This window comes from Sylvia atricapilla, chromosome Z, assembly GCF_009819655.1.
Source record: "Sylvia atricapilla isolate bSylAtr1 chromosome Z, bSylAtr1.pri, whole genome shotgun sequence".
In the NCBI taxonomy this organism is placed as follows: Eukaryota; Metazoa; Chordata; class Aves; order Passeriformes; family Sylviidae; genus Sylvia; species Sylvia atricapilla.
In genome coordinates, this window is record NC_089174.1 from 48439709 (window position 1) to 48464573 (window position 24865).

A 24865-nucleotide genomic window follows, 5' to 3' on the forward strand; every position below is an offset into this window, starting at 1 on the left:
GGGAATAGTTGAAGTATGTTTGAGAGATTTCTAGAGCCCCTTGAAGAGAAGCTGTATCTTCTGCTAAGAATTCAAAGTTTCTCAGTAGATGACACAATTCTTTTGGCATCTTTTTCTGAGATAAAAAGGAAGCTTTTAGAAAGAATAGCCAACAGCACACAGTAGAATCTCACGTTAAAGCATTGTTGTTTGGCATGGCTTGGGTTTTATGAAGTGGAAAAACGGGATCTGCTTAGACCACAACTCAGGACAAATATAAAATGCCTTCCTAAGGAACTAAATAAGCAGTCAAAACTGACTCCTGTCAGCATCAACTGCTGTACTTTCCAAGATAAACGAAGACTACAGTAACGTAAATCGGGCTAATCTATCGTAAGGTTTCTGTCTGATATTATAATGCACCTTGCTCCTATCAGGACCTAATTAACCAGCATTAATTACTCAGTCATATTCAGGCTACAGCCAGAAATAGACTGGAGCCATTTCCTCTTGTTCTCTCACTGCAGGCACGGCAGGAGAGACCGACCTGCACCTCACTACACCCTACTTTGAGGGAGTTTTAGAGGGTGATGGGGTCACGCCTGAGCCACGTATTCTGGAGACTAAACAACCCCAGCTCCCTCAACCGCTCCTCATAAGACGTTTTTTCCAGGCCCTAGATCACAGATATTTGTGTACACAGATGGCATGCCCACGCGTGGCTGCAGTTTTGCCCTGCCTCGCTACCCCCAAGCCATCCCCCCGTACATTGGCAGGGATCCATCTCAGGCCTCGGGCGCGGCCCCGCTGGAGGCCGCAGCGCGGGGCCGGCAGGGGGCGCTGCCCGCGACTCCCGCCGGAAGTGGCGCGCGTGCGGCGGCGCGCGGTGTGCGCGCGGCGCGGCCATGCCGGGCCGGAAGTCTTCCAAGGAGAAGAAGCGGCGTCGCTCGCGTTCCTGCTGCCCGGAGGGAGCCCCGGGGCCGGACGGCAGCGACAGGAAGCGGCGGAGCAGCGAGTTCAGCCATGGTGCCCTGGAGGTAGCGCGGGCGGAGTCGCGGGGTCTGGCCGGTGCCGTGCCTCCTCTGCCTTCCCGCGCGCGTCCCGATCCTGGGCCTCCAGGCGGGAGAGGCCTGCCTGCGGTCCCTGCCGTGGGCTGGCTGCGGGGAGGGCCGGCTTCAGTCGCGCTGGTGCGGCTGCGGGGCGGGCGGGCGGGCGGCGCGGAGCGGGGTGGCGCAGGCCGAGCCCCGAAAACACCGGTCTGTGTTTCCAGGTGTAAGAGATGTGGAGTACAAGCTCGGTTGGCCCCAGTCGTGGTTCTCATACTTTTGGCTTTGTGAGTCTTCTCAAGGATGTGTTGGTGTGCAAAAAATGGGGTTTTTTTTGCAAAAAAAAAAAAAATGTGCATGCATGCCTAAGTAAATTCTGAGGCTGACAGAATATATTTCTGGCTTTATCAGTTTTTTTATTCTATGAGTCCTCCACTGATGTGTGGAGCATGTATTTTCTAATACAAAGCCCGTTTTAATTGTGTGAAGATTCTGCCACACAGGGAATTTATGCCAATTTCTATCATATTGGGGTAGTTGTAAATGATGAACTTTATGATTTAGTTGCCCAGCGAGCCAGATGGTTTTCTTCTGCATTAAAGCGTGCTTTCGTGTGTAAGCAGCAGCTATGTAGTTGCAGATATTTCCCAGTTAATGAGTACTTTTTACTTCTTGAAGCTTTAAAATTTTTTCCTAGCACAAGCATGTTTTCAGTAATAAAAAATGTAACTTCTGTAATGCAATTATCTTGCAATATAGAACACTGAAATTTGAGAAGTCCACATTAAGATGTACCTTGAATTTAAGAAGGGAAAATTATTGCAAGGTGAAGCTGTAAGTTTCTGTCTTCACTAATTCACTAGAAAATGTGCCTTTCTTGATCTTAGGAAACAAAATGCAACGTACTCTGTGGAGAAAAAGTGGAAGAATCTGAACAACCTAGTGATATAGAAGAAGGAGGATTGGATCTCACTGTGTCCCTCAAACCTGTCAGTTTCTATATTGGGGACAAAAAGGAAATGCTTCAACAGTGTTTCTGTGTCATAGGGGAGAAGAAACTACAGAAGATGCTGCCTGACACTTTAAAGGTACTGAAATATACTTACTATTTATATACTTATCATCATCTTGAATACTTGTGTAACAAAGAATACTTATCTCAAACCTAGTGTATTTACATTTTAAAAGCTGCCTGTATATTTCTCTAAGGAAGCTTCTAAGCAGTCAAGTACCTTTCTTAGATAGTGTCCCAGTCATGTGTCTGGAAGTGACACTTCTTAAAGATTTGGTGTAATTATTCCAGGTTACTCCATTTGATACTGCTCAGCCATTTCAGGTTTAGCTTTAGACTGTCGCTCTCTGCTGGTTAGTTAAATGCAAAAGGATTTTCGTGGTTGTGAATAGTAAATTCCGTAGTGTTGTTCACTAATTAGTATGCTGATTTTTAAATAAAATACCGATATCTTTTTGTGTCAACTGATTTTCTTTGTATGGTATTAAAGAAAATAAGAGATAAGAAAATTGTCTGAGATAAGAAAATAAAGCCCATTCTTCATAAACCGCTTCTGAAGCTGTAATTCCTATGGAGTAAAGCTGGAGTTTTACTGGCTTAGAACATAAGCCTTTTGAGTCTTGTGAACAGTAGGACTTAGTAAAAATAAATTAGGCTAGCAGCCTGTGCAGAAGAAGAGGCTGCAGGTGAAATGGCATCTGTGTAATGCTTGTTAGTAGTTGTAAATTTTTTGTCTTAAAGTTTTATGTTAATGAGTCGTATTAATAATATAAGTGAGACAGGACTTCTTCATTTCAAACACATGGCAAATTGCACACAGGCTCATCCATTTCTCATCTCTGGCAGAAGAAAAAGAGGTTGAGAAGCTGGAAAGAAAGACATTACTAAGTTTGTAGGGAAATTGCCTCGTAGTGTAGAACCAAATTTACGATAGGACTGAGTGTTACAATCTGTTTAGCACCTCCTAATTTTGGTACTTGTAAATGGTATTATAGCTCATTTGAAAATGTAAAATTACCAAATGTCACCAAGAGGTATGATATGTGAAAGTAACTGCAGTACCAGTAAAACCTGTGGCTGTGTGTGGTATGTACTGAGCATGAGAAATGAATCACGGTTTACATACTTTCCTTATTCTCTGTGTTGTGATATGCAACTGTTGGTGTGTTGTCAATAACATAATATTTTCTCCAGTTTGTGGACTTGGATTCAACAGTTGCCACTGGTCTTTGCAAGCTTAATTACAGAACCCAGCTTCCCCCAAGTGATGGAAAATTAGGAATAACCAGATCTGTAGCTGTTTGCTGTTCCATGCCTTACACATACGGTCTGGTGTTTCTGGGGCTCAGTGTTGCAGTTGCAGTAAAAACTGCAAGCCATAGGTGAAGTAACTCATAGTGCATATTGCTTGATTTTTCAGACAAAAGCATACATATGCTATTTCTTGTAGTGGTCGTAACTGAACCCCCTGGTTTTCTACAGCAGTTGCATCAATGCTGATCAGAATATAGGAGACGCTTTAATCCAAGTTAACTCTTCATGACAGTTGGACATAACATTTTTAATTACTCTCTTCACAGAAATTTTTAGTAGCTTGTGGAATGTCTTATCTGTCTCTTTAGAACTGTTCTATGGATGAAATCAAAAGACTTTGCATGGAGCAGTTGGAGCTGTTATCTGAAAAAAAACTGTTGAAGATACTTGAAGGTATGAATTAAACTTTATGACTTCACTGTACATCAGAGAATAGTCTGCCTCAACCGGATTTGCACTCTTTCTAGCTACTTATATATGTATATATATAGGCAAACACTAGTAAGTATATATTAGTGTGTATATAATCCCTCAGTTCCACCGAGGCATACAGTTCATGTCCTTTGATTAAGGATATGCCTTTCCAGCCTTTCATGGCTTTATTGAACTTGCACTTGATATTTAAGGGATATAGAACTTACTTGTTATATTGCTGTTGTGTCAGTGAAGAGAAACTTTTCAAGTCTGAGTGCTTCAGAGTATCTTGCTATTAATTCTGTACTATATTTTTAGCACTTACAGTATTGTACTAAGAATAGCTAATCAGATATATTGTAATCCAGTATAAATGTATGTGTAGCTAACAGAGGACTTAAAAATAAGGGGGTTGGATTTGACTACGTCTAATTTGAGAACCTCTATTTTTACTGGGAAAATCATCTTCTGCTAATTGCAATAGAGTTAATAATTAAGAGTAAAGATAATTATGTAGTATTAATTATATCACTTTCCTAAATTTTCATATTTGAAACTGTGTATATCTAGGCAAGATTGGAGCTGATTCTGATACTGACGAGGAGGCAGATGGAGGAGACAAGACTGGAGGTGATTCAGTCAGTCAGTGAGTAAACGACAAAACACTTTAATTTAAGGAGACTGAACAATTCAGAGATTTTTCATGCGAAATGATCAAATATATCTTTGAAAGATCCAGTTGCTATATCCTTAATTAATTACTCTAGTTGAATGACAGTGAACTGTGATTACTAGCAAGTGCTAAGCTTACAGACGTGACTTTGTCATTTTGTGACATTAAGTCTTGAGCGCATAACTGGGTTCATAGTGGCATACCACCCACCAGCTGAGTTGTGGTAATTAAGCATTCATACTTTATGTCCTGCAACAGAAGTGGTGTGGTTTACATTAACTGTCTGTGTGAGCTAAAGCAGTAAACCCTTCACACTTAATTCAGTGAATTATTTAAGTGTACTTTCAATTCAGCTGAGATTTATCCTTTATCTTCCACTTTCATTCTAGTCCTTCATTCCTGCCCCAGTTGAAGCAGCACTGACATTCACCTGTTCAATGTACTCTGTACAAGGGGTGCTAAATAATGGAGACTTTCAAGAACAGAGGTTTCTGGTATCTTGCTTTTATCTTGGCATCTGTCAGTTTTGTAAAAGACAGCCCTTTTTAACTGTTTCTTAAAATGCTCTCTGTTTTTTAAAGACCATTTCTTTGTCAGGAGTCCACTGGTTTGATAGTTTCTGTAGAAGTAGTGAAGGGAAAAAGAAAATTAGTAGTTATCATGCAGAATGCCTTGAGTTTAGTGAGGCTAACTTGTTTCTGGAAGACTAATAAGCATTTATGTTTTCAATACTGACCTGGTTACAGCTAGTCCACAGATTCAGGACTCACTTAATAAACCTCTGAGACAGCACAAGAGAGTGCACCAGTGATGGGCAGATAAAAGTAACCTCCTAGTACTGTTTTGGTTGGTTTATCTAAACCTCCTCAAAAAACCCGAATGGATGGGAGAGGTAGTTACACTAATTGAACTTCCCACATTCTGGTCAGTATTTTTCTTTAGCGGAGACCTGGTTTCTGATCTTGTCTTTGATTCAAAACAAGCTGTGAGGTTATTGCATAAAGTAATTTTCTTTGATGACTTCTCATCGTACAAATATACTAGAAAATGGAGCAAATACGAAATTGTGTTTCATTGTTTTTCTTGTGATACAGTTTTAATACCCTTTGACACTCTTTCTTCTGAGGTTCCATTTGGAGCCCATTGTTAATGTATCTCTCTGTGCTATTTGTTGCCTACAAGATCTGTTAATGGGGTCAGCATTAGTCAGCTTCAAAAACTAATTTTCTTGTTTTGGACATTGCCCCCTGTTGGCTGTTTAGAAAAGCAGACAGAAAATTTTTAAAACTACAAAATACACTACATATTGTGTATCTATGTAGTGTAGTGGTCTGTTTTTGTAGAGTAGTCTCTGTTAAGTGATTGATAATTTGCCAGTGAACTTCTAAATAGAATGAGAAGACAGACTTGCTGGCTAAAAAAGTTGTAAAAATACCCTAGGATTTTGATTCCTAGAGAAATTATATGTTGTGGGTTTTTTTGTTTGGGTTTTTGTTTAAGACCTAACTCACAAATTATTTACTATTGCAAAATACGTGAAATGTTCTTTATCTCCAAGATGTATGGCAGGAGTATTTGTGCTGGATTTCAGTAAGGTTGTTCTGTGTGTGCAAGATGTTTCAAAGCTGCTGTTGAGACATGTTTTTATGATCCTTTGATACAGCAGATTGGGTAAATTCTAATATGAAAATTATTCGACCTGGTAAAAATCTAAGAAAAGGAAATCAATGGATAAAACTACAAAATAAGAAAAATCAAAATTTATCAGTTTTTAGCTAGTGGTTGTCTGAAGACACTTAACCTATTTTTCTCTGTCAATTACGAAGGTTTCAGTAACTGACAGTAAATCAAGAAGAAATTGTGTTTAAAAAAGGTAAAAGAAACTGAGAAATGTTGGTCGTAGTTGTAGAGCAAATTGCTTCCTTTGAAGAACAGTGGTTGAGATGTCCCTTGTTCTCGTATCTGTATCCTGATAGTTTAGGGTTTTAGACCCCTCCAGACTGGGCAGGCAAGATAGGATGTGTTAGGAATTGGGGATTTTCTTCTTCCTTTTAAAAATAGCATTCTGCATAGAGGGGTGCTATCTGAGAACCTTGGCTCCACAGTTCAGCTGTGTGCTAGCATTAACAGAAAGAGAACAAAACAGAAAAGCTGTTTGGATAATAGAAAAATAAAGGGATAGGAGAAAAAGAGAATTATGGGTTTATGTTAGTCTTGAAGTCCAGTGCTCAGTAAGTAGATCAGTATGATACTTCTACAACTGTAAACAGTCACGAGCCTTTCTTACTAAACAGTCTAATCTTTGGGCCTTTAGTCAGCTTCTTTATAATCTGTGTGTAAATAATTATACATGCAACTTTTCAAGACTTCAGAAAACTGTTTCAGCAGCAAGTTAGCTAGCGGAGAGGCTCAAGGTGCAACTGTGAAAAAAACAGAGAAAACTGCATTGCTGAGACAGGCAAGCATTGTTTGTAATCATTAATTAATATTCTAATCTGGATTTAAGTAGGTGAATTTGTTTGCCCTGGGAATAGAAAAGACTTTTCATAACAAAAAAGGCAGTTTCTCTGTTTATATAAACATGGTTAGTTCTTCCTAGGTTATCTTCATTACTTGTGGCTTTCATGTAAATTAATTTATTTTCCTGCATGCTATTATATTTTATTTGTTTTAAATCTTACTTATACTAGTTGTTTTCATGGAAATGTAAATGTGGAAAGGGAAAAAGTGAGTAGCAAGTTGTACTCTAATCAAATAGTGTTTTAACTGATTGGAAACATCCCATTGTTTCTTTCATTATTGTTCTTTGAAAAAAATTAATGCAACAAACATACCTTAAGCAGTCTTCATATATCAACAGAAATCCAGAAACCTTGCATCAATACATGCAAAGAAATTTCAAATGAAATAAAAAAACAACTCAGCCTCTAAAGACCTGTTTCCTGTCTGTGCCACCGAAAAGTAGCAGGGATTTAGGGAAGTTTCTCCAGATACAGAAAAGTTGCAAAATTCAGATCTTTATGTGAATCTATTAGATGGTATTGCATGTAATTGTAAATTGAATCTTTCTTTTTTGGATTTTGCACGTGTCCTCGTTCTATTACCAGAAGTGGAAGTCCTGAGGCTTTTCCTAAATTTTGACGATGTAAAAGCTTCACATGCTTACATTAGCATGTAAAACATTTGCTATTTTATTTTACCACCAGCATGTTCTGCGTTAAGTGCTAGAAATCCTGCAATAACCATGCAGAAGAACTGAAGAAGCAAGGGTGTATGTTTGCCAGAAACTGGAAAATGCTGTTGACGTAGATATATTTTGGTTTTTTGTGAGTTCTGTATGAGTTTTTGAATATGCAGTTCTCAGATTTTTGTTGCTTTTTCTGTGTTGCTGTCTGCAGTGGAATACTGTTAAACCAAGATAATTACTGTATACGAAATTTCCAACGAAACATCGTTGGAGCCAGATAACCAAGCAGGCATTCTTCATCTCATTCAAGAGCTTTTAGCATGTTTTTGATCTATTTCTTTTCTTTTACCTGAATTGACTCTTCAAATATCCTTCGGCAGAACAAGTAAAAGTAAGTTATATGCTGCAGTAGTAAAACATTATTAAAAGTACAAGCATTTTGATATAATTATAATGATCAATGTTCACGTGGGTCTGAGTAAATGATCTTTTGGCTTCAAAATCATAAAGGGCTTTTTTTTTTTCACTGAGTGAAAATTTGCAGTTTAATATTTGCCCTTTCAAGAATTTATAGGCACTGTATTACTTTGCAGTCAAAAGTGCAGTTTTTGCTTGCTTTCTTTTGGAAAGGTTAGCAGTTTAAAGAATTGCCTTGTTACAACGTGTTGTGCTCCTGACTACTGGGCTGTTCTCAAGCGTGCAGTTGCCATCTGATATTTAGCCCTGTAGGACAGTTTGGTGATTTTCAGCATTTGGAATCACTGTAACAACTGGCTACATGAGTCACTGAACTGATACAGTAGCATTTGGCTAATTTGCTTCACTGCCTTCTGTTCTTATGGTGTCCTCAAATTTCACCTGTAACAGGGCTGATGGACTTTTCACAGCTTGTTAAACAATTTGATTAACACCTGTCTTTTGAGATACTTTTCTTGAGAAGCACTATTTTGTAAGGAGTTTTTTCCCTTTTGTTTTTTGGTTTTTTTTTTTTTTTTAACTTGCTACTTAATGTTTGTTAATTATTTTAGTTCTCTTTTGTCATTGAAAACTGTCCTTGGAAATAAAATTTGCAGGAATCTTTGAAGGACTTGAGACTTGGGGAAATGGTTTTTAGGCCTGAAACTAAGTGCAAAGGCAAATTTTAATTCTCGGATGTACATTATGTCAAAAATAACAGAGATCCTGATCTCAAGTCTCATGCAGTTTTAGATGAATGATACTTTTCCTTCTGGTCTGCTACCTCAGTTACTACTGGAATCTGGTATCTGCCACCAGTATTGAAGAGCTACTGTCTTAATCCTTAGCCATCTGCTCCTCTGCCAGTACTCCTTTTCCCAACGTTTGCTGTGTTTTTACCCCATTTTGCATAGTCTACTAAAGTTGCATACCAAATCACCTTCAAACACAGAGGTCTTTGAGATCTGTACAAATTTCTTTAGCAAATTGTGTACAGAAACCATTTGTGAGCCCAGTTAGGCATTACACTAGTGTGGTGCATGCCAACTAAAGCATGAAAAGCATGTTCTATGTAAAATAAGGTGAATTTAAATTTACAACGTTTGTTGTCAATAAATTGTAACTGCGGTTAGCTTATTTCTGCTGAAAAAAATCATACTGTGAAAATGTTATTCTGTTTAAAAAAAATTAAAAATGCTGAGTTAATTGCTTGGGAGATGGACTTTGAACTTAACTGTAATCTTGAGGGAGAAATAGAAAGGTTGACAAAAGGGAGAAACTCCAAATTACTATTGTCACTTACCAGCGTAGCATGGAAGAAAGAGTATTAAATGTGTAAATAAGGTCCTGTAATTTTATAACAACATATCTTCTGCTCCCACTGTTTGAAGACAGGGTATTCTGCTACCCTTTCTTAAATGTATACCACAGTACAGATAATAGGGGAAAAGTGTTTTTCACTAGCAAATAAATAAAACAAGTTAAAAGCCAAACTAAACAGTGAACTTAAATGGTCTGTTGGGCCAGTAGATGGTGCAAAATGCCTGCCTATGACACAAAGTCATGAAGGTTCACCAGCAATGCAGTCCAGTCCAATCAATTCTGGCAGAGTAAAACATGCTGTAAAAAAATCCTAAAAATTTTTCTGCTGTCCTAAAAACTTCTTTTGCTGACAGTAGCTAGTCTCTAAGGGAATGTGGGTTTGTTGTAATTATTGCTAAAGGCAAGGCATCAGGAGGAAACTTTACAAGTTTCAGTGTGAGATTTTTTTTCAAGTTGGTAATTTCTTTTTACGTGGCTATTAAAATGGCTGTTAAAATGGTTGTGGATAATTTCACAGGCAGTGTTTGAACTATAGAGGTCAGCAAGTTTTCTCTCAAAGAGATGGTTACAATTCTTCATCAGACATCAAGGTGATACCAGAGTTGTGAAATGTGTTGTCTGCATACTACTAGTGCAAGATCAGGCTTTTTCAAGTGACACTTTGCTGTCCAGTGCAGCATGACTACTGAGTTCAAAATGGTGAACTATGTGTGTGAATGAAGATGGTATAAAGACAGGGGCAGCCTAAGCTGCTTCTGCTCTTAGTGATGATCAGGGTGTATCACAATCTAATTTTGGTCAAGAGTTTAGTAACTAAATGCAACAGATTTTTAGGAGTTGTTTTTTTTGGGTTTTTTTAATAAAGAAAGACCAGAAATCCATCTATGTCTCCTGACCAGAAGCTGGTCCAAAATCCACATCTCTTGTTGGCTGCTGGCTAAGAAACCCACAAGGTTTGTGTCTTTGCTGCAGTTGCTGCTCAGACCTCCTTGTGCATGCAGGCCTCTTTGATGGCAGGTGCAGGCCTGTCACTGTCATTGTCCTGAGTAGCTGATGCTGTTCATCTTTGGGGTATCTAGTTCTCTCTTATGGTCCCTCTGTTTGTCTACTTGCAGAACCTGGTCTATTTTTGGAATTTGGCCTCTGATTTTACATTCTGTTTAATACCTTAGCCCCAAACCTCACACTTTGCTTGTTGTCTAGACTAGCTTGAGGTGTGCTAGTGAATTATAAGCTGCATGACGCTGAAAATCCTGGAGAAAATGTACATTTTTCATTCTGATTTCTGGCAGCACAGTCTGTGGGCTCTTCTGACCTTTTGGCCCCCTTTACAGTTGCTGGCATTCAGGTGTGGGTGTATTTAGATTATTCTCATCTTGTTTGGAAAAGGAGTTGGTGTTGCCATGTAGTTCAATGAATAGGCAGAACAGACTGGTGTCCATGTCTAGGGCTTTGCTAGGCAAGTGTATTGACCTGTTTATTCTCCTTAATGAGTTACTACATGATACTTTACACATTTACGTTCCAATGGCTAAGAAAAAGTGTGAGAAAAAAGAAAGTCTGTTGATGTAGCCTTTGCCACTCAGAGAAGGAAATAGAAATGAAAATAACTGCCTTGCAGACCACAATGGCTAGAAATATTATGGTCTTCCTCCTCCTGATAAAACCACTGGACATATGTAAAAACCTAACTTGTAGAGCATGAGGAAAATAGATACGTGTTCATTTTCAGGAAAACCCTTAAGGCTGTTGCTGAAAAACAAGTTGTTAGTCATACCACAATACTTCTATAGTGTTGTTAAGGTCCCATGGGCAGGAGAGCTTCATTGATTGTGTATTAATACAGATGAAGCCAGTGCCACACTAACATTCAGTTTAGGAATTTGGCAATTCTATTGTCAAAATGCTCACCATATGTAGCAACTGAACTCTGTGTGATTCTGGATCTTTCCACCCGTGCACTTCCTAATGCTCTACCTTATTTTCACATTTTGTAACCAATATATGTGAAGTACCTGAGAGACATTAACATTTCAATGAAGTGTCTCTTCCTTAGCCTTGTGTAAGGAGTTGAAATCCTATGCATCAAGGGTGGAAATCTTTAAATAGGAGAAGTAGAGAAGTGCAGATACTGAATACACTGTAATAGCTGAGTTGTAAACAGTTTCATTTTAAAAAATATCCCTTTGTGAAACAAGATTCTGGTTTAGGAGAGGTTGGTGATGGGCTGATGAAAATTTCATGAAAATATCTTTTTACTTTCAAAATAAGACAGTAAATATTAGTATTTGAGTGCAGCAGAAGCTACTGTTTTCCCAAACCATTTAATTATGTGACAATTTATTTGGAGTTTTACAGAAAAACTCCTAATATGAGGAGCTTTTCCTTTATAACTGCTCAGCTGTGGTTCCTCAGTTATAACCATTGAGGGTTCTTACTCTAAACGGCAAGGATTCAACGGAAATAATTGCTTTATCCTTGTGTATAACAAGGCAAATCAAAAGAGGTTCATTTTTGAGTGCTCAGATTAGCTCTGTGTGTACTCCATCTGCCCTTATTCCTACTGTAGCTGGCTTATTGGGCTACCACCTCGTAATTTTTTAGTTTCTAAACAATCTTCAGTTAAATTTTAAATTGTAGTGATTAAAATGTGTTCTTAATTGTTTCCAGACAGGACAACAGTGTAGACTCAACTTCTTCTTTGAGAGAAGACAGCAGGCTGGAAGGTCAGGAATCAAAACAAGGTATGTAGTAGGTAATGCTGAAATTTTCTGTTCTCGGTGTTGGCCGGTGACTTAATTCCAGGTAGCTGACAGGTCTCTTGAGAGCAGAGAATAAACATTCGTTGAGAAGGAATATTTTGTCTTGTGTACTTTCTCTTCTTAAATGCAAAAATGCAGCTTGTGAGACATTTGAGTACTACAGTGATTTGCAGAATCGAAAATGCAAATGCAAGTAAGTTATTGGTGCACTTTTGTACTTTGTACACAAGAAAACAGTAATTTTAGCCTGCAGTAGTATTTGTTTTATTCCAGTCATTAAATCAACAATTATAACAGTTGCCAATGTTAATTTGTACATGAAGCACTAAAACTGTAGATGTTTCTGTCTCAGTCTGTTTATTTTCATTTTGACTGGCTCTAAGCAGAAGGATCAGAAATAGCTTTTCCAGTCAAAGAATGTTGAAAGTTCTTTTAAGCTACAGTTCTCTTCTGCAAAGATGTACCTTTATTTGCTTCTTGCAACTGCTATTTCACAATTCAGAATGTTGTCTAAAAGATGTCTCTTGGAATGACTTTATGAAACATGTTTCTTTTCTGAATTAGTTAGTGAGAAGAGTTAAATGGGGAAAGAAAGTCATACATAATAGGAGCATCAAAACTCTTAGGAGTGAATTGCCATGACTGTGAATAATACTTTGAATGTTGTTTGTTGTACTATATGGAGGAACCTTAGAACTGACAGATTCCCTGTAGATTGCTTCTGTGTTATCAAAGGGAATTGATGGTTGTTGCTGTGATACCATTTTTTATAACTTAGTCAACCAGAGTATCATGATGACTTTGGGCTATAACAGTGGCTCCGCTCAAGATGTTAGCTTTAAAGAACTTTTGGGAATATTGTGTAGATAAGAAATAATTGTCCTTCACTGCTGCCCGAGAAGCTGTGGGAAAAAGAATGAGAGAATAAGTAAAAGTGTATAAAATAAAATTTAAAAATTTAATTAAGTGTGCTAAAATGAATTTTGCAATTGTAGATGAAGGAAAAGTTACCAAAATGAAAAAGATAATGAGAAATGCCAGCCATGATCTTTATTACTGTAAAAACACAGGTGCAAAAGAAGGAAATAAGGCCTGTTAGCTCATTAAACATCTGTAGGCCAAAAAGCCTGGATGAACACTGAATTAAACAGTATTGGAGGCTCCAATTTCTAAATAGGACCCGATATTTTTTCTGCCCAGCTTCTCATCCTTAAAAAGTCTGGGTGAATGACTTAATTTTTTTTTTTACTTCTCAATGTGACCAGTTGATTACAAAAGGAATACCATGGTGAGCTGACCCCAGCCAGCAGTAGGCACATGCCAACCCCTCAATTACTTGTCCCCCAATCAGCAATACAAAATGAGAACAACTTAGGATTCAACATAAAGACTCTTCAATAAATGAAGCAAGAGCTGTACATTGAAACAAAGCAAAATTAGAGACTTGGTCACAACCTCCCTTTGGCAGCCAGATTTTTAGCCACTTCCTAGAAAGCAGAGACTCAGCGTACGTGACCGTTACTTGGGAAGGCAGATGCCAATGTTATATGGTGGAGCACGTCCCGTAGGACAGTTTGGCTCAGCTGTCCTAGCCCTGTCCCTCCCTGCCTCCCACTCTACTCTATGGGGTCAGAGTGAGAAACAGAATGCCCTAAAGCTGTGCAAGCACTCTTCAGCAGTAGCCAAGCTGGTGTATTATCAACACCATTTCAGAAACAAATCCAAAAGCAGCATCATGCACTCTTCTGTGAAGATAATTAACTCCCTCCCAGCCAGACTCAGTACAGGTCAGTTTAACTTTGGCAAGTAAATTAGATGAGCAGGCTCAGATGTTAAGTTTCACAGGCTTTGAACTGTGATCCAGTGATGCAGCTGATTTTTTGATCCATGGAAATGCTGCTTGGTTGACCAACATGTTAGGTAAATACTGACTGATACTGTGAAGCAAGACAGAAAAAATTACCATTTCTTAATCTTACTGTTTCTCATTCTGATCTTCTGCATACATTGTGACTTGTAAGTTAAAAAGGTACTGTTCAAAGATGACTAATGGTATGGGAGATAGGGGCATAGAAACTGATGTATTAATCTTTAAGTTTGTGTCACAGTACAAACAGGCCAAGACTACTTAGGATCAAAGAAGACCCTTGTATGTTCGTCTCATGAGTAGTTTTTATACACAATGCTGTGAGGAGAACTTTTTTGTAGCTTTGTTTATTTTTTAGGCTTTTATTACTTCAAATTTTATTACTCCAGATTTTATTACTCCAAAATTGTGATTTATATTGCTAAAAAAAAAAAAGGCAAAAAGTGATCTATAAACTCACGTCTTAACATACATTTTCATGAGCTGAATTTGCTTTCCTGTTAGCTTTGTTTGGAATTTTTGATGTGCCAGATACCTCAGCTGTGTATGCGAGTTCATTCTCGGGGTGAATGTGCCGAATTCTTAAATCTGAACCTAAAGGCTGTGACAATCATAGCGTAATACAGAGTGATCAGGACTGAGTAACGGAATTAAGTGTCTGTAGTACAAAGAAATGTTTAATACTGAATCAACAAAACTCTAATGTTTTAAAATATTACTGTTGTTTGTAAAACCATTTTGAGATGTTTCAATCCTCCTTTCCTCTCTCCTTTTGTTTTTCAAGTAGAGAAATTGCATTTATAGCTGTTGAAGTAGTCAGTATTTATGCCAGCTGGTGGATGGGGTCCACCGCTTGGGACCCAGAGAGCCACAGCCACCCCAAAGGATGTCTCGCTAGAAACAGCTCCTTGGGGGGTCAGGGCGCTCCTCAGCTGGACAGAGGGGCTTCTCAGCTGGCAGGCAGAGCAGTGATTTTTCAGCTCAGTGATTTCAGCTTTCAGTGATTTCAGCTCAGTGCTCTTAGCTCATGCCCTTGTGAGTTAGCCCCTCTTTTAGCCGGTTGTGGTGAGAGAGAGAGAGGTCTCATATGGAATTTCCGCAGGTGGTACTTTATTGAGAGGGTACCAGCGAAAGGGATCCAGGGACGAGGAACCTCTGCTGACCAGAGGAAACTCAGGGGTTTTTATGGGACACCAGGGTGGGAGGAAAAGGGTACAGAACCAATCAATTGTAACAGATCTACATAAAATCCTGAAGGGGCTTGTGGGTCTCCAGACAGGTCGCCGTGGCTAGGAGGTTTGTCTTTTTGTCCTAATGGCTCCGGGTGAAGTTGCAAAATTCTTTCTTGACTCCTCAGCTTAGCTCCCTCCAGGGTAGAGCAGCCAGGGCTCCGCCCAACCCCACAAGTACTGATTTTTTTTTTCACACCCTCAGGATAGGAGTAGTGTTGTAAACTCCAAGAAAAATAGATCTTCCTAAGATTTTTGAGCACTTTTCATGTATTAATAGCAAGTGCATACGGATACCATAAAGCATATTAAAACGTTTAAAAAAAAGTAACATTTTTTAAAGTCTTGTTTTATTCTGTGCAAGTGGTAAAAATGGTATTACCAAAAGTAATAAAAAGTAATTTAAGGTCTGTATAATCTGTAATTTTACTGTCATCTGAATACACATTATTCACTTTCAGCTGGAACCAATTCTGCTCTATGTTTCCACATTTACAAAGTTGTTGAAAGAGTATGAATTTCTGAGGCCAGTGTGTCAAAAGCAAGTCTTGCTGTAGCCAAATTGAGAGAACAGTTAGTTAGGTTCTGTTAGAGCTTTGCTTTTATTTTATTGAGCTGCCTCTTCTTATTATGCTTTTAAAAATAAACTCCAACATTCAACCATAATTAAAAACTAAAGTCTGACATTCCTCCATATTTTTATGTTTGAGTTGAATACATCTGGAAGGCTGAGGATAGATTCTGAGTAATTGCACTATGAGTTTATATTAATTCTTAGTCTTGTGCCTCACTGTAGTCCCACTCCTCTTAAAATACATTACATAGTTGAGTATAATTTTTGAAGTTGAATTCTGAAAATTAGATAAATTTAAAAAAAAACCCCAAACTTTTTCAAAAAATTTTACTTAAGAGATAAACAAAAATCAGTTTTGCACTGCAAAAGCTTTCTTTAATATAAAATTTTACAGCCATTTAATTAGGAAAAGAGGTCATGTAGCTTCATAGGAGGGAATAAATTTTTCTGGTACTGCTGCTTTGCTACACTGCATGTTCTTCTAGATCGGCATAAAAATGCATTAACACTTGTATAAATTAGCTTTAAAAGTTGGAGGAGAAAAGGGTGAGGAATTGGTTTTCTTACCGATTTTTTTTCACTCTTAATTTGCAGAGTAACACTTTAAGCAGAAGTGGTTTTGTAAGCTGAGGTAAAAACAGTTCTGTTCGGCAACTCTCTGATAGTTATTTTTGTGTTACAGGCAAGGGAGAAGATAGTGATGTCCTCAGCATAAATGCAGATGCATATGATAGTGACATAGAAGGCCCATGCAATGAAGAGGATGGTCCAGATGTGCAAGAGAGCACTGTGAGAAGTGGAGCTGGTCAGATAGACGACCTTCAGAAGGACATTGAGAAGAGTGTGAATGAGATATTGGGGTTGGCAGAGTCCAGCCCCAAGGAGTCTAAAGCAGCAACCTTAGCTGTTCCTCCATCAGAAGATGTTCAGCCATCAGCACAACAGCTGGAGCTTCTGGAACTAGAGATGAGGGCCAGAGCTATTAAGGCTCTGATGAAAGCTGGTGATGTAAAAAAACATCCATGAGACTCTTCAGGTTTCATTTTCACTATTTGTTTCGAAGGTGATGTCTGTCCACTTCAGTGCTACAGTATGTTTGGGTTGGGTATGACATTCCTCATGCAGACTATGGTGTGTGTTTGACTTGTGGTTCAGTGGTTTTGTTGCCTTCAGTGTGCTGCTTCCATGACAGGCACAAACAGAGGTGGCTGGTTCCCTGAGATGAAGTGTCCTTGCGCTGGGTCACCTCCTCAGGGAGTCACACCACATGTAGAGCTGTGCCTGGAACCTGGTGCCTTCCAGAAAGGTTGTTGTAGGAACTTAGAATCACAGAATAGTTAGGATTGGAAGTGATTTGAGACGGCTTAATTATTCTTGGTATTCGTCTCATAATAGTGTAGGTATTCTAATTAAAATGTGATGCTTTGTGTAAAAGCATACTCAATTTTTTGAAATTTGAATTCCTAAAGGGGAGGATTTTTACCTTTAAAACAAATAAAACAATAACATGACTGTTCAAATAAACAGTTGAACATGTTATTTTCAGAGTTATGAAAGTGCCTGAAAGAGACACAGCAGAATTTATTATACTGCCATGTAGTTTTGTCCACTCTTTTTCTCCACTCTTATCTTTCGTATTATAACTGAAGAAAGCAGAGTTTTTTGTAACTGTAAAGGTTTTCTTTTGAATATTTGCCATAACATTTAGCAAATTAAACAGTTCAGAAGACCTTGAGCTTTTAACATTCAATTGATGTAGCCATTTCATGTCCCTTGAAAGTAAGAAAATCCACCTAATTTCAGTGTGCTTTTTAAGAAAAGGCATTTAATTTAATTTGAGGTTTTAAAATATAAATTCTATTTTTATCCACTTCAAGGTATTCCTTTTATAAATAAATTGAATTTTAGAATTAATTTTCATGCTGTATCTTACAACAATTAAAGTAGTTTTAATTTGGTTTTATATCTGGCTGTTAATCAAAGCATATTAAAATATTTGTATATTTGTTTATACATGCAGACATCAGTTTTTTCTTTAAAAGTATGAAGTTTACCATTGTCCTCTTTGTTAATAAAATAATGTATTATGTATTTTTATTCATGAATTTTCTTTGGTTGTTACTTTGAAATCCAGTTACATACTTTACAACAGTAGCAGAGGTAATTTCCCCTACTATTATGTAATATTACTGCAAACCTTAATCTATTCAGGTATTATGTCTTTAATTTTTTTAAGGTTTATAATTTTCTTTTTATTCTTCCATTTTATCACTTTTCTTTCTTCTCTTTATTTCCTTTTTTTTTTCCCCTGTTTTCTTTTAAACTCTTTTCTGTAGCAAGCTTCTTGTATATTTCTTAAGTATGATTGATTTTCTCTATAATCAATATTATTGTAAAATGTTAGCACAGTGTAAATATGATAATAAACTAAAACCTTCTTTAAATACAGCTGAGAAAATTACTGTGTGCTTCCACTAAGTGATGTTAGTGACCTGGGTAAAGTGTACCTAACTCTAGTGTTATCCACAGCATCAACATTTTTCTATTATTTTGTAGCAAATGGACGATGTAAGTGAAAATATATACACACAATTCAAAAGGTAACTTTACTGTATCGAAATCTGTGGGTGTTGTCTGGTCAATTTCATTTAGCTGTTTGGTGACCTTGTGTTTTATTTGTGTCCAGATAAACTGAAGAAGTAATCAGAGAAGGACAGCTGGCAAAACTTGGATGTGCTGTTTTCTCTTTTATAAAGTCAAAGGCTAGTGAGCTTTTAGATTTCAAAGACACATTTTAGTGCTGTTCTACTTAAATCATTAAGGCACCGAATACCTGACCTTGCCTGTGGAAGTGCAAAAGCTTGCAAGGGCGTTTCCTGTGTCACCAGAAGAATCCACATGTATGACGTTTATTCTTACTCTTTATTAGAGATATCGCAAAACAACACCTTTCAGTTGTTTAGCAATACCAAAATACTGCTGGAAGTTATGATAAACTAGAATGTAGTTCGCTTCTACTGACTACTTTCTGGAGGTGTATGATATTTATTATTTCCCTACTGGTTACCCAGATCACCCTTAAAAGTCTGTTTTACAGCATTTTCAACAGTTAGAGGTTTATTTCAAACTCAGTATCAAGAAGTTACAAATGTTAACTTTAGCATTTAGTGTGACAGAGATGAAACGGGTTTACTGTGCATATGACAGAGAAGATTTGTAATTACAGCCTAATTAAATTCAAAATTAAAAGATGAGAAGTATTCCAAGAAAATTCAATTAAGCTGTTTACAAAAATAAAAAAATAAAAAAATGAGATACTTAGTGTGATTGATTACACAAGTGCTAATTCATTTTTAGGATATTGTACTGTTGCTGCTTAGGTTAAAAACAGGTAGCTAAATTACATGTGTTCTTGCATTGATTTGTATCACTAAAGAGATAAATCCAGTGTACTTAAAATATTTATACAGCTGTTTTGTTTTTCACTTTTAAATATGCCTGTGATTTTTCCTTAAAAAAATAAATTTATTTCATTTGGAAGAAGAGGCAATTTGTATGTAAAATATACTGAATTATTTATGAAATGTTAAAATAGTGTTACTGGGTTTTGATCAACCATTTTGCCAGGAAACAAATACTAAACACTTGGTGTTGGTCAGCATGAACAAGATACTGCTTATATTTTGGACTGCAACAAAAATTTTTTCTAATGAATTTTGGCTGTCCTTATAGATAGTGCACAGTGCTTCTTTTTAGGAGGTGGAGGATAGATTGTGTGTGGACTAGATAAATAAAAAGGTATTACTCTACAGACAGCAAAAATCTTTATCTCCATTTGGAGGCTTTGCTGTTACAGTGATTTCATAGAGAATAATAAATAGATTTCAAGATGCTAGTTTTGAGAGGCAAATCGCAAATGTTTCCACAGAAAAGAATTCGTTTCCCTTGTAACTCTTTTTAATATAGTGTTTGCTCTCAAAAGTATTTTACTTAAGAGACTTGGTGCTGTAACTATTTTTAAGCTATGGCATAAAATATATTCTTTGCTGTTTGAAATTACTGTAGTTGTTAATTGTAGTGAATGAAATTTTGATCTCTGCTAACTACAGGTTGTTCCTAAGTGTATTGGAAAAAATAGGGTGTCAGACAGTCTGTGTAGGTGACAGAAGATGCTGCTGTTCTAACTGGATACTGTTGAAATGCTACGTGGAACACCAGCGGTTCAGCCCTGCATTGTGCATCTTGCCAAAGGAGCACTTCACTGTGGCCTTGTCTGTATTTAAAGGAGCACAGTTTCAGAAACAGCAGCCATCTTGGGGGAACCTTGTAGTGATTTAGCTTTATGCCGACGCTGGTCAATATGCGCTTTTCATGGAAGATAATTGACAAGTAATTGTGAAATAAACCCTTTAGTCAGGAAGGGAGATGAGGTGGTTAATTGATCCAGAAACATAAGAAGAGCATAACTTTAGAAGCATAGGCACCAAATTAAAAACTGATTATAAAATCCTGTAATTTACTCCCTGTAGTATAAACCTTCATGCTTATTGCTAAGTCAATTTGCAACAAATGTAGAGAAGAGAAAAAAATTGTTCACCTTATTTGTGGACAAATATAGATGTTAAAATACCTGATTTTGTAGGGGAGGGGGTGAAATCCCATGTTTCATGAGCCTTTTTTAGCATTAATATTGAAGTATGTGAACAGAATACGTAAAAGGTGGAGAAAATCTACTGGTTGTAGGAAGGGTTATCCACCTACCACTTAATCACCCTGACTCTAGTCAGGTAAGAAAAGATCCCAAAAATTTAAATCTAAGTATTACATTATGCAGCACAATAATAACATGAAAAGATACCCCAAACCAGAAATAACCAGAGAACGGAACATGTTCATCTGTTCATTTATTGCATTATCATTTTTTAAACAGTGCATAAAGGTAACTTTTTGTCCATGGGATCATAGATTATTGTCAATCTCAAAATTTTGGTTTTGTCTTTTGTATCTAATGGTTCAGCAAAACCATGAACTTTCTAATCTAAATTCCATCTTGTGTTTCCAGACTCCAGTCAGTCTTACTTAAGAATTCTCAGCTTTGCTTCACTGGAATGCCACGTGAAATTCTGCACGACTATATTGAAAGTGTATCTGCTGGGAGTGGAGCAGATGCATATAAAAACTTCTAAGGTTGCCAGAGGAGCACAGGACAAGAGACACAACTAGAAAGGTGTGTTTAGTCCAAGCATGTTGACACTAGCCTTAAGAGTACTGGGAAAGACATTTAAGCTGATTATGAATGCTGATGAGGAACTATGTATATATTTTGGTTAGGTTGCTTATTCCCAGGTTGTCTCCTGGTCCCCTCCCTGGTGTTGTGCAGCAAGTGTTCATCTCTATATGTACAGAACCACATCAGGTTCAGACAGGGAGTGCTGCCCATCTGCTTCTAACCTGGGGCACCATTCTGATTGATTTGATGTGTTGGCGCAACAGAATGAGTAGTGAAAACCCAACTGCTGAATGGTACTGGATTATTTTACATAAGCGATTCCTCACGTTCTTCCAGTCCTTTTAAGATATGAGGCATCAGAAATAAGGTCCATGGCTTAATTCATCTTTTTGAAAGCATTTAGATCTCCACTCAAAAATGTTAGCTGAACTGCTCCAACTATCTAAATTATTAAGTTTTTATTAGATCTACGTTCTTGATTATTGAATGGTGCAAATTGTGTATGGTTTTGGTTTTTTCATTAGTGCTGTTATTTTTGTTAGAGATTTTCTGTTGAAGTCTCTGTAATTGTTATTACATGTATGTAGTCTGGTGAAAGTTAGTACTTCATAATTGTATGTGAATTAAACTTTCAGATTGCATCCACACTAGGGGGCTGTGTTGCTTTAACAATGTCTGTTTCAAAAAGTAATGTAATAAGAGCAGAGCCTAAACTGCATAAACAACTTGTAAGCAGTACTTTTCCCTACATAATAAAGTGAATGGAAGCAGAATAGTAAAGGGGTGTCTTGGTTTGAAAGACAGGTGTCTGCTAGGGAGGGGCAGGGCCTCCCTCAGAATGGAGAATACAAATCCCCTCCGTTTGAAGTATTATAATTTAGAAAATTAAAGGAGGTTTCAGGCAGAGGTATGGGGATAGAAATAACAGTTCTTTACTAGTATATGTAACAAAGCAAATGAACAACAATTACAGCGTTAAAAATAAACAGAACCAGGAACCTTGAGGGGCTTTGTTTCACAAAGCCTGGAGTAGTCTGATCTCTTGGGACTCTTGAGAACACCAAACTGGAACGGTGGAAAATCCCGGGCTGGTCGTTGATCAGAAACTGCTGGTGGTAGCGGGAATGGCAGGGATGCCCTGGCAGGGCAGTGTGGGGCCACAGAGTAGCAAAAAGCCTCACAGCAGTGCCAAAGAAACAGTGGTGGCGGGACAGGGCTGGCCCAGCAGGGCAGGAGGAGGTGAGATCAGTGTTCCAGGGCACACCAGCAGATGATGGTAGATTTTTCGTTGGTGACATAGAACTCCTCCCGCAGCAAGCAGCAGCCTGCCTGTGTCCTCTCTCCGAATCCGAGAGCAAGAGAATGAAGCTGCCCCCAGTCCCGTCCTTTACCTGCCCAAAAAACTCGTGTGATCTTACCCCTCTCGACTTCTGGCCACCTCTTTGTTTAGGTCAAGCACCCATAAGTACCCTGTAGTTAGTCTCCTAACAACTTATGGGGAAAAATCCTTTGAGCAAAAAATAAACAAATCTAACCCTCAACAAGGGGAATGACTTGCAATTTAGATAAATATAATATAGGAGCAAAGAAACTTTATTATCTGTGTACTTTGATGAAAAGTTGAAAAGTTTAAGGATGAAGTGATGCATTGTCATGAGATCAGTGGAAAGACTAAGAGCTGGTTACTTCAGCATGACTCCTCAGACCTAGGATGCAATAACCCAGTTTGCTGGAACTGAGGACAGGTTGCATCTGTTCATCAAGATTTAGCAACCTGCAGCATTTTTTGCTTCATAAAAGGGGATTTTCTATACAGAGCATATCCCAGTTAAACTGAGTATCTCAATGCTTCTGCTTTAGTCCCCTGATTTTTTGACTGCACTAGTTCACGTATCACTACAGGATGTAAGATTGCTTTGCTACAAATATGGCACTCCTTAAACTGTCATTTTAGGAAGCCATTTGTTCTATATCCCGAATAAAATTGAGATACATTGATATCTTCTCCAACTTGCTTTCCAGGCCTCATGAGAGTACAGACATAGAGGTATACTGGAACTCAAGTGGATGCAATATAGGAAAATTAACTGAAGCCACCTCCTGCCACTGTAAAGACAGGTAATATATTTCCTACCCTCAATTTCTACTAAACCTTTTAAACACTTAGTGGGTCTAAACAATTCTATTAATATATTACCTTCTTTAAAATGTGTAAAAAAAGGGTATTTTAAAGAAGCAGGTTTCTCATGGAATATGTCTTTGTACTGAAATGCTGAAGAGTTATTGATACTGTTCCAAGGAAGTTAAAGTAGGTAGCATTTACTATAGTTAGGACCCTATTTAGGCAATGTAAATTTCCTTTAAATTACTGAGCTTTACTTTTTTGCATTGTTTGGACACCTCTGAAGAACTAGAGCCCCTATTAAAAAGAGTTAGGTATCAAGATTAGGTAGAATTTAGACCATTCAAATATGCCTCTTCCTACCAAATATGAGTGTTAGTGGAGTTTCCTCACTTGTTTCCCTAACTACTCTGCATATTTTTTTCAAAAATACAAAAGTAATGCCTGCTTTGCAGGAGAACACATTGAGAAAATTTCTGTGTTTTCATTGTTCATGGAGCATGCCTCCAATACGTGTCTTATCATAGTATAATATTTGTCATAAGTAAATTACTCTCCTTTGGTGAAATAAACTGGCACAGGGTTTGTTAGATGATGGTTTTACTAAATTTCTGGTTGGTGAATCTTGTGTCTTTAGCATGAATAATGAGGCTCTGCCGGCACGTCTTGCCTGTTTTGCTGGGTAGAGTCCAGCCTGGTGAATCCTTTTCTAATTCGGGTTGTTTTAATAAAAACACTGGCTGTCTAACTGAGAAAGATGTTAACTAAGACTTTTATTGTCTTATGAAAAGAATTGATGTAGAAAATGTGAATGCCTGAAACCCTTTTCAGTGGACCATTATAAAAAACTACTTCACTGGCACCTAAATTAGCACTAAAATTTGTATTGGAAAGCCAAAACAGAACGAAAGAGGTGAGAACAGGAAGCCCTTGGGCCCCTAATTATACCTATACTTGCCGCAGAAGAAAGGTAGTGTTGCCAGTATTTTTCACTAAATACCGTCTGTCCAAAAGGAATTAATTTACCCAAAGTGAGGGCCAGTGATGAATGGCAGCCCCTGAAATTGTTGGGATATAATACATGCTTACTGTTGCAAACTGGAATCAGGATTAGGAATCAGTAAGTAGTGTTTGAACCAGCTGATGTGTAACCCTGGTTGGAATTACTACTCTGACTATCCCTTTAATCTTCTAAAATGTTTTTATGTACAGTAACTAATTTATTGTTACTTCAGCAATGGTACTTACTAAGCAGATCTCCAAATGCCAATTTGTCCTCAGACCAGAAGGTTTCATATTTATATTATTTATTTTACCATTTCTTTTTATATTTTTAATAAGAAAGGCTTCCCATGTTAATTGTAACGTTGAGCAAAGAACAGAGAATCCTCTCATAAGGAACAAAAATTCTGTTTTCTGCTCTCATCATGTCTTAGACAAAGAATGTGTAGGAAACAAAGAGCAGGAGAAACAGTGGTACTGAACTGATTAGGGCTGGTTTTATAGATCTGTGATTATATTGTGAAATGGCATATACATATTCTACTAAAGTTCTAAATGACATACATGCACATATACAAAAATAAGGCATTTTCATTTCTTACTCCTTTGCAAGCAGATGGGAGAAAATATTTGCTTTGCAGCTCCCTGTATTTTTATGGGTAAAATGTTACAATG

At 37.6% G+C, this 24865-nt stretch overlaps 1 protein-coding gene across 3 annotated transcripts; it reads left to right on the top strand.

The window, feature by feature from the left end:
- The first annotated feature begins 484 nt into the window (after nt 1-484).
- On the top strand, nt 485-18440 carry CAAP1 (caspase activity and apoptosis inhibitor 1). 3 transcript variants are annotated; one of them, XM_066339991.1, is made up of 6 exons: nt 485-1016; nt 1913-2113; nt 3660-3744; nt 4336-4411; nt 12075-12148; nt 16519-18440. In XM_066339991.1, the coding sequence occupies exons 1-6, from the start codon at nt 885-887 to the stop codon at nt 16860-16862; spliced, it is 912 nt and encodes a 303-aa protein (XP_066196088.1). In that variant the 5' UTR covers nt 485-884; the 3' UTR covers nt 16863-18440. The 3 variants fall into 3 exon arrangements, with proteins under 3 accessions (XP_066196088.1, XP_066196089.1, XP_066196090.1); XM_066339992.1 differs by lacking the exon at nt 485-1016 and adding an exon at nt 1257-1312; XM_066339993.1 differs by lacking the exon at nt 485-1016 and adding an exon at nt 1437-1558.
- Nucleotides 18441-24865: the final 6425 nt, after the last annotated feature.

What these genes read in the sequence shown, in the direction of transcription:
- CAAP1 (XM_066339991.1), top strand. Translation starts at nt 885, where the DNA reads ATGCCGGGCCGGAAGTCTTCCAAGGAGAAGAAGCGGCGTCGCTCGCGT. An exon ending in ACTGTTGAAGATACTTGAAG is followed by an intron (nt 3,745 to 4,335) that starts GTATGAATTAAA and finishes GTGTATATCTAG; the next exon opens with GCAAGATTGGAGCTGATTCT. An exon ending in AGGTCAGGAATCAAAACAAG is followed by an intron (nt 12,149 to 16,518) that starts GTATGTAGTAGG and finishes TTTGTGTTACAG; the next exon opens with GCAAGGGAGAAGATAGTGAT.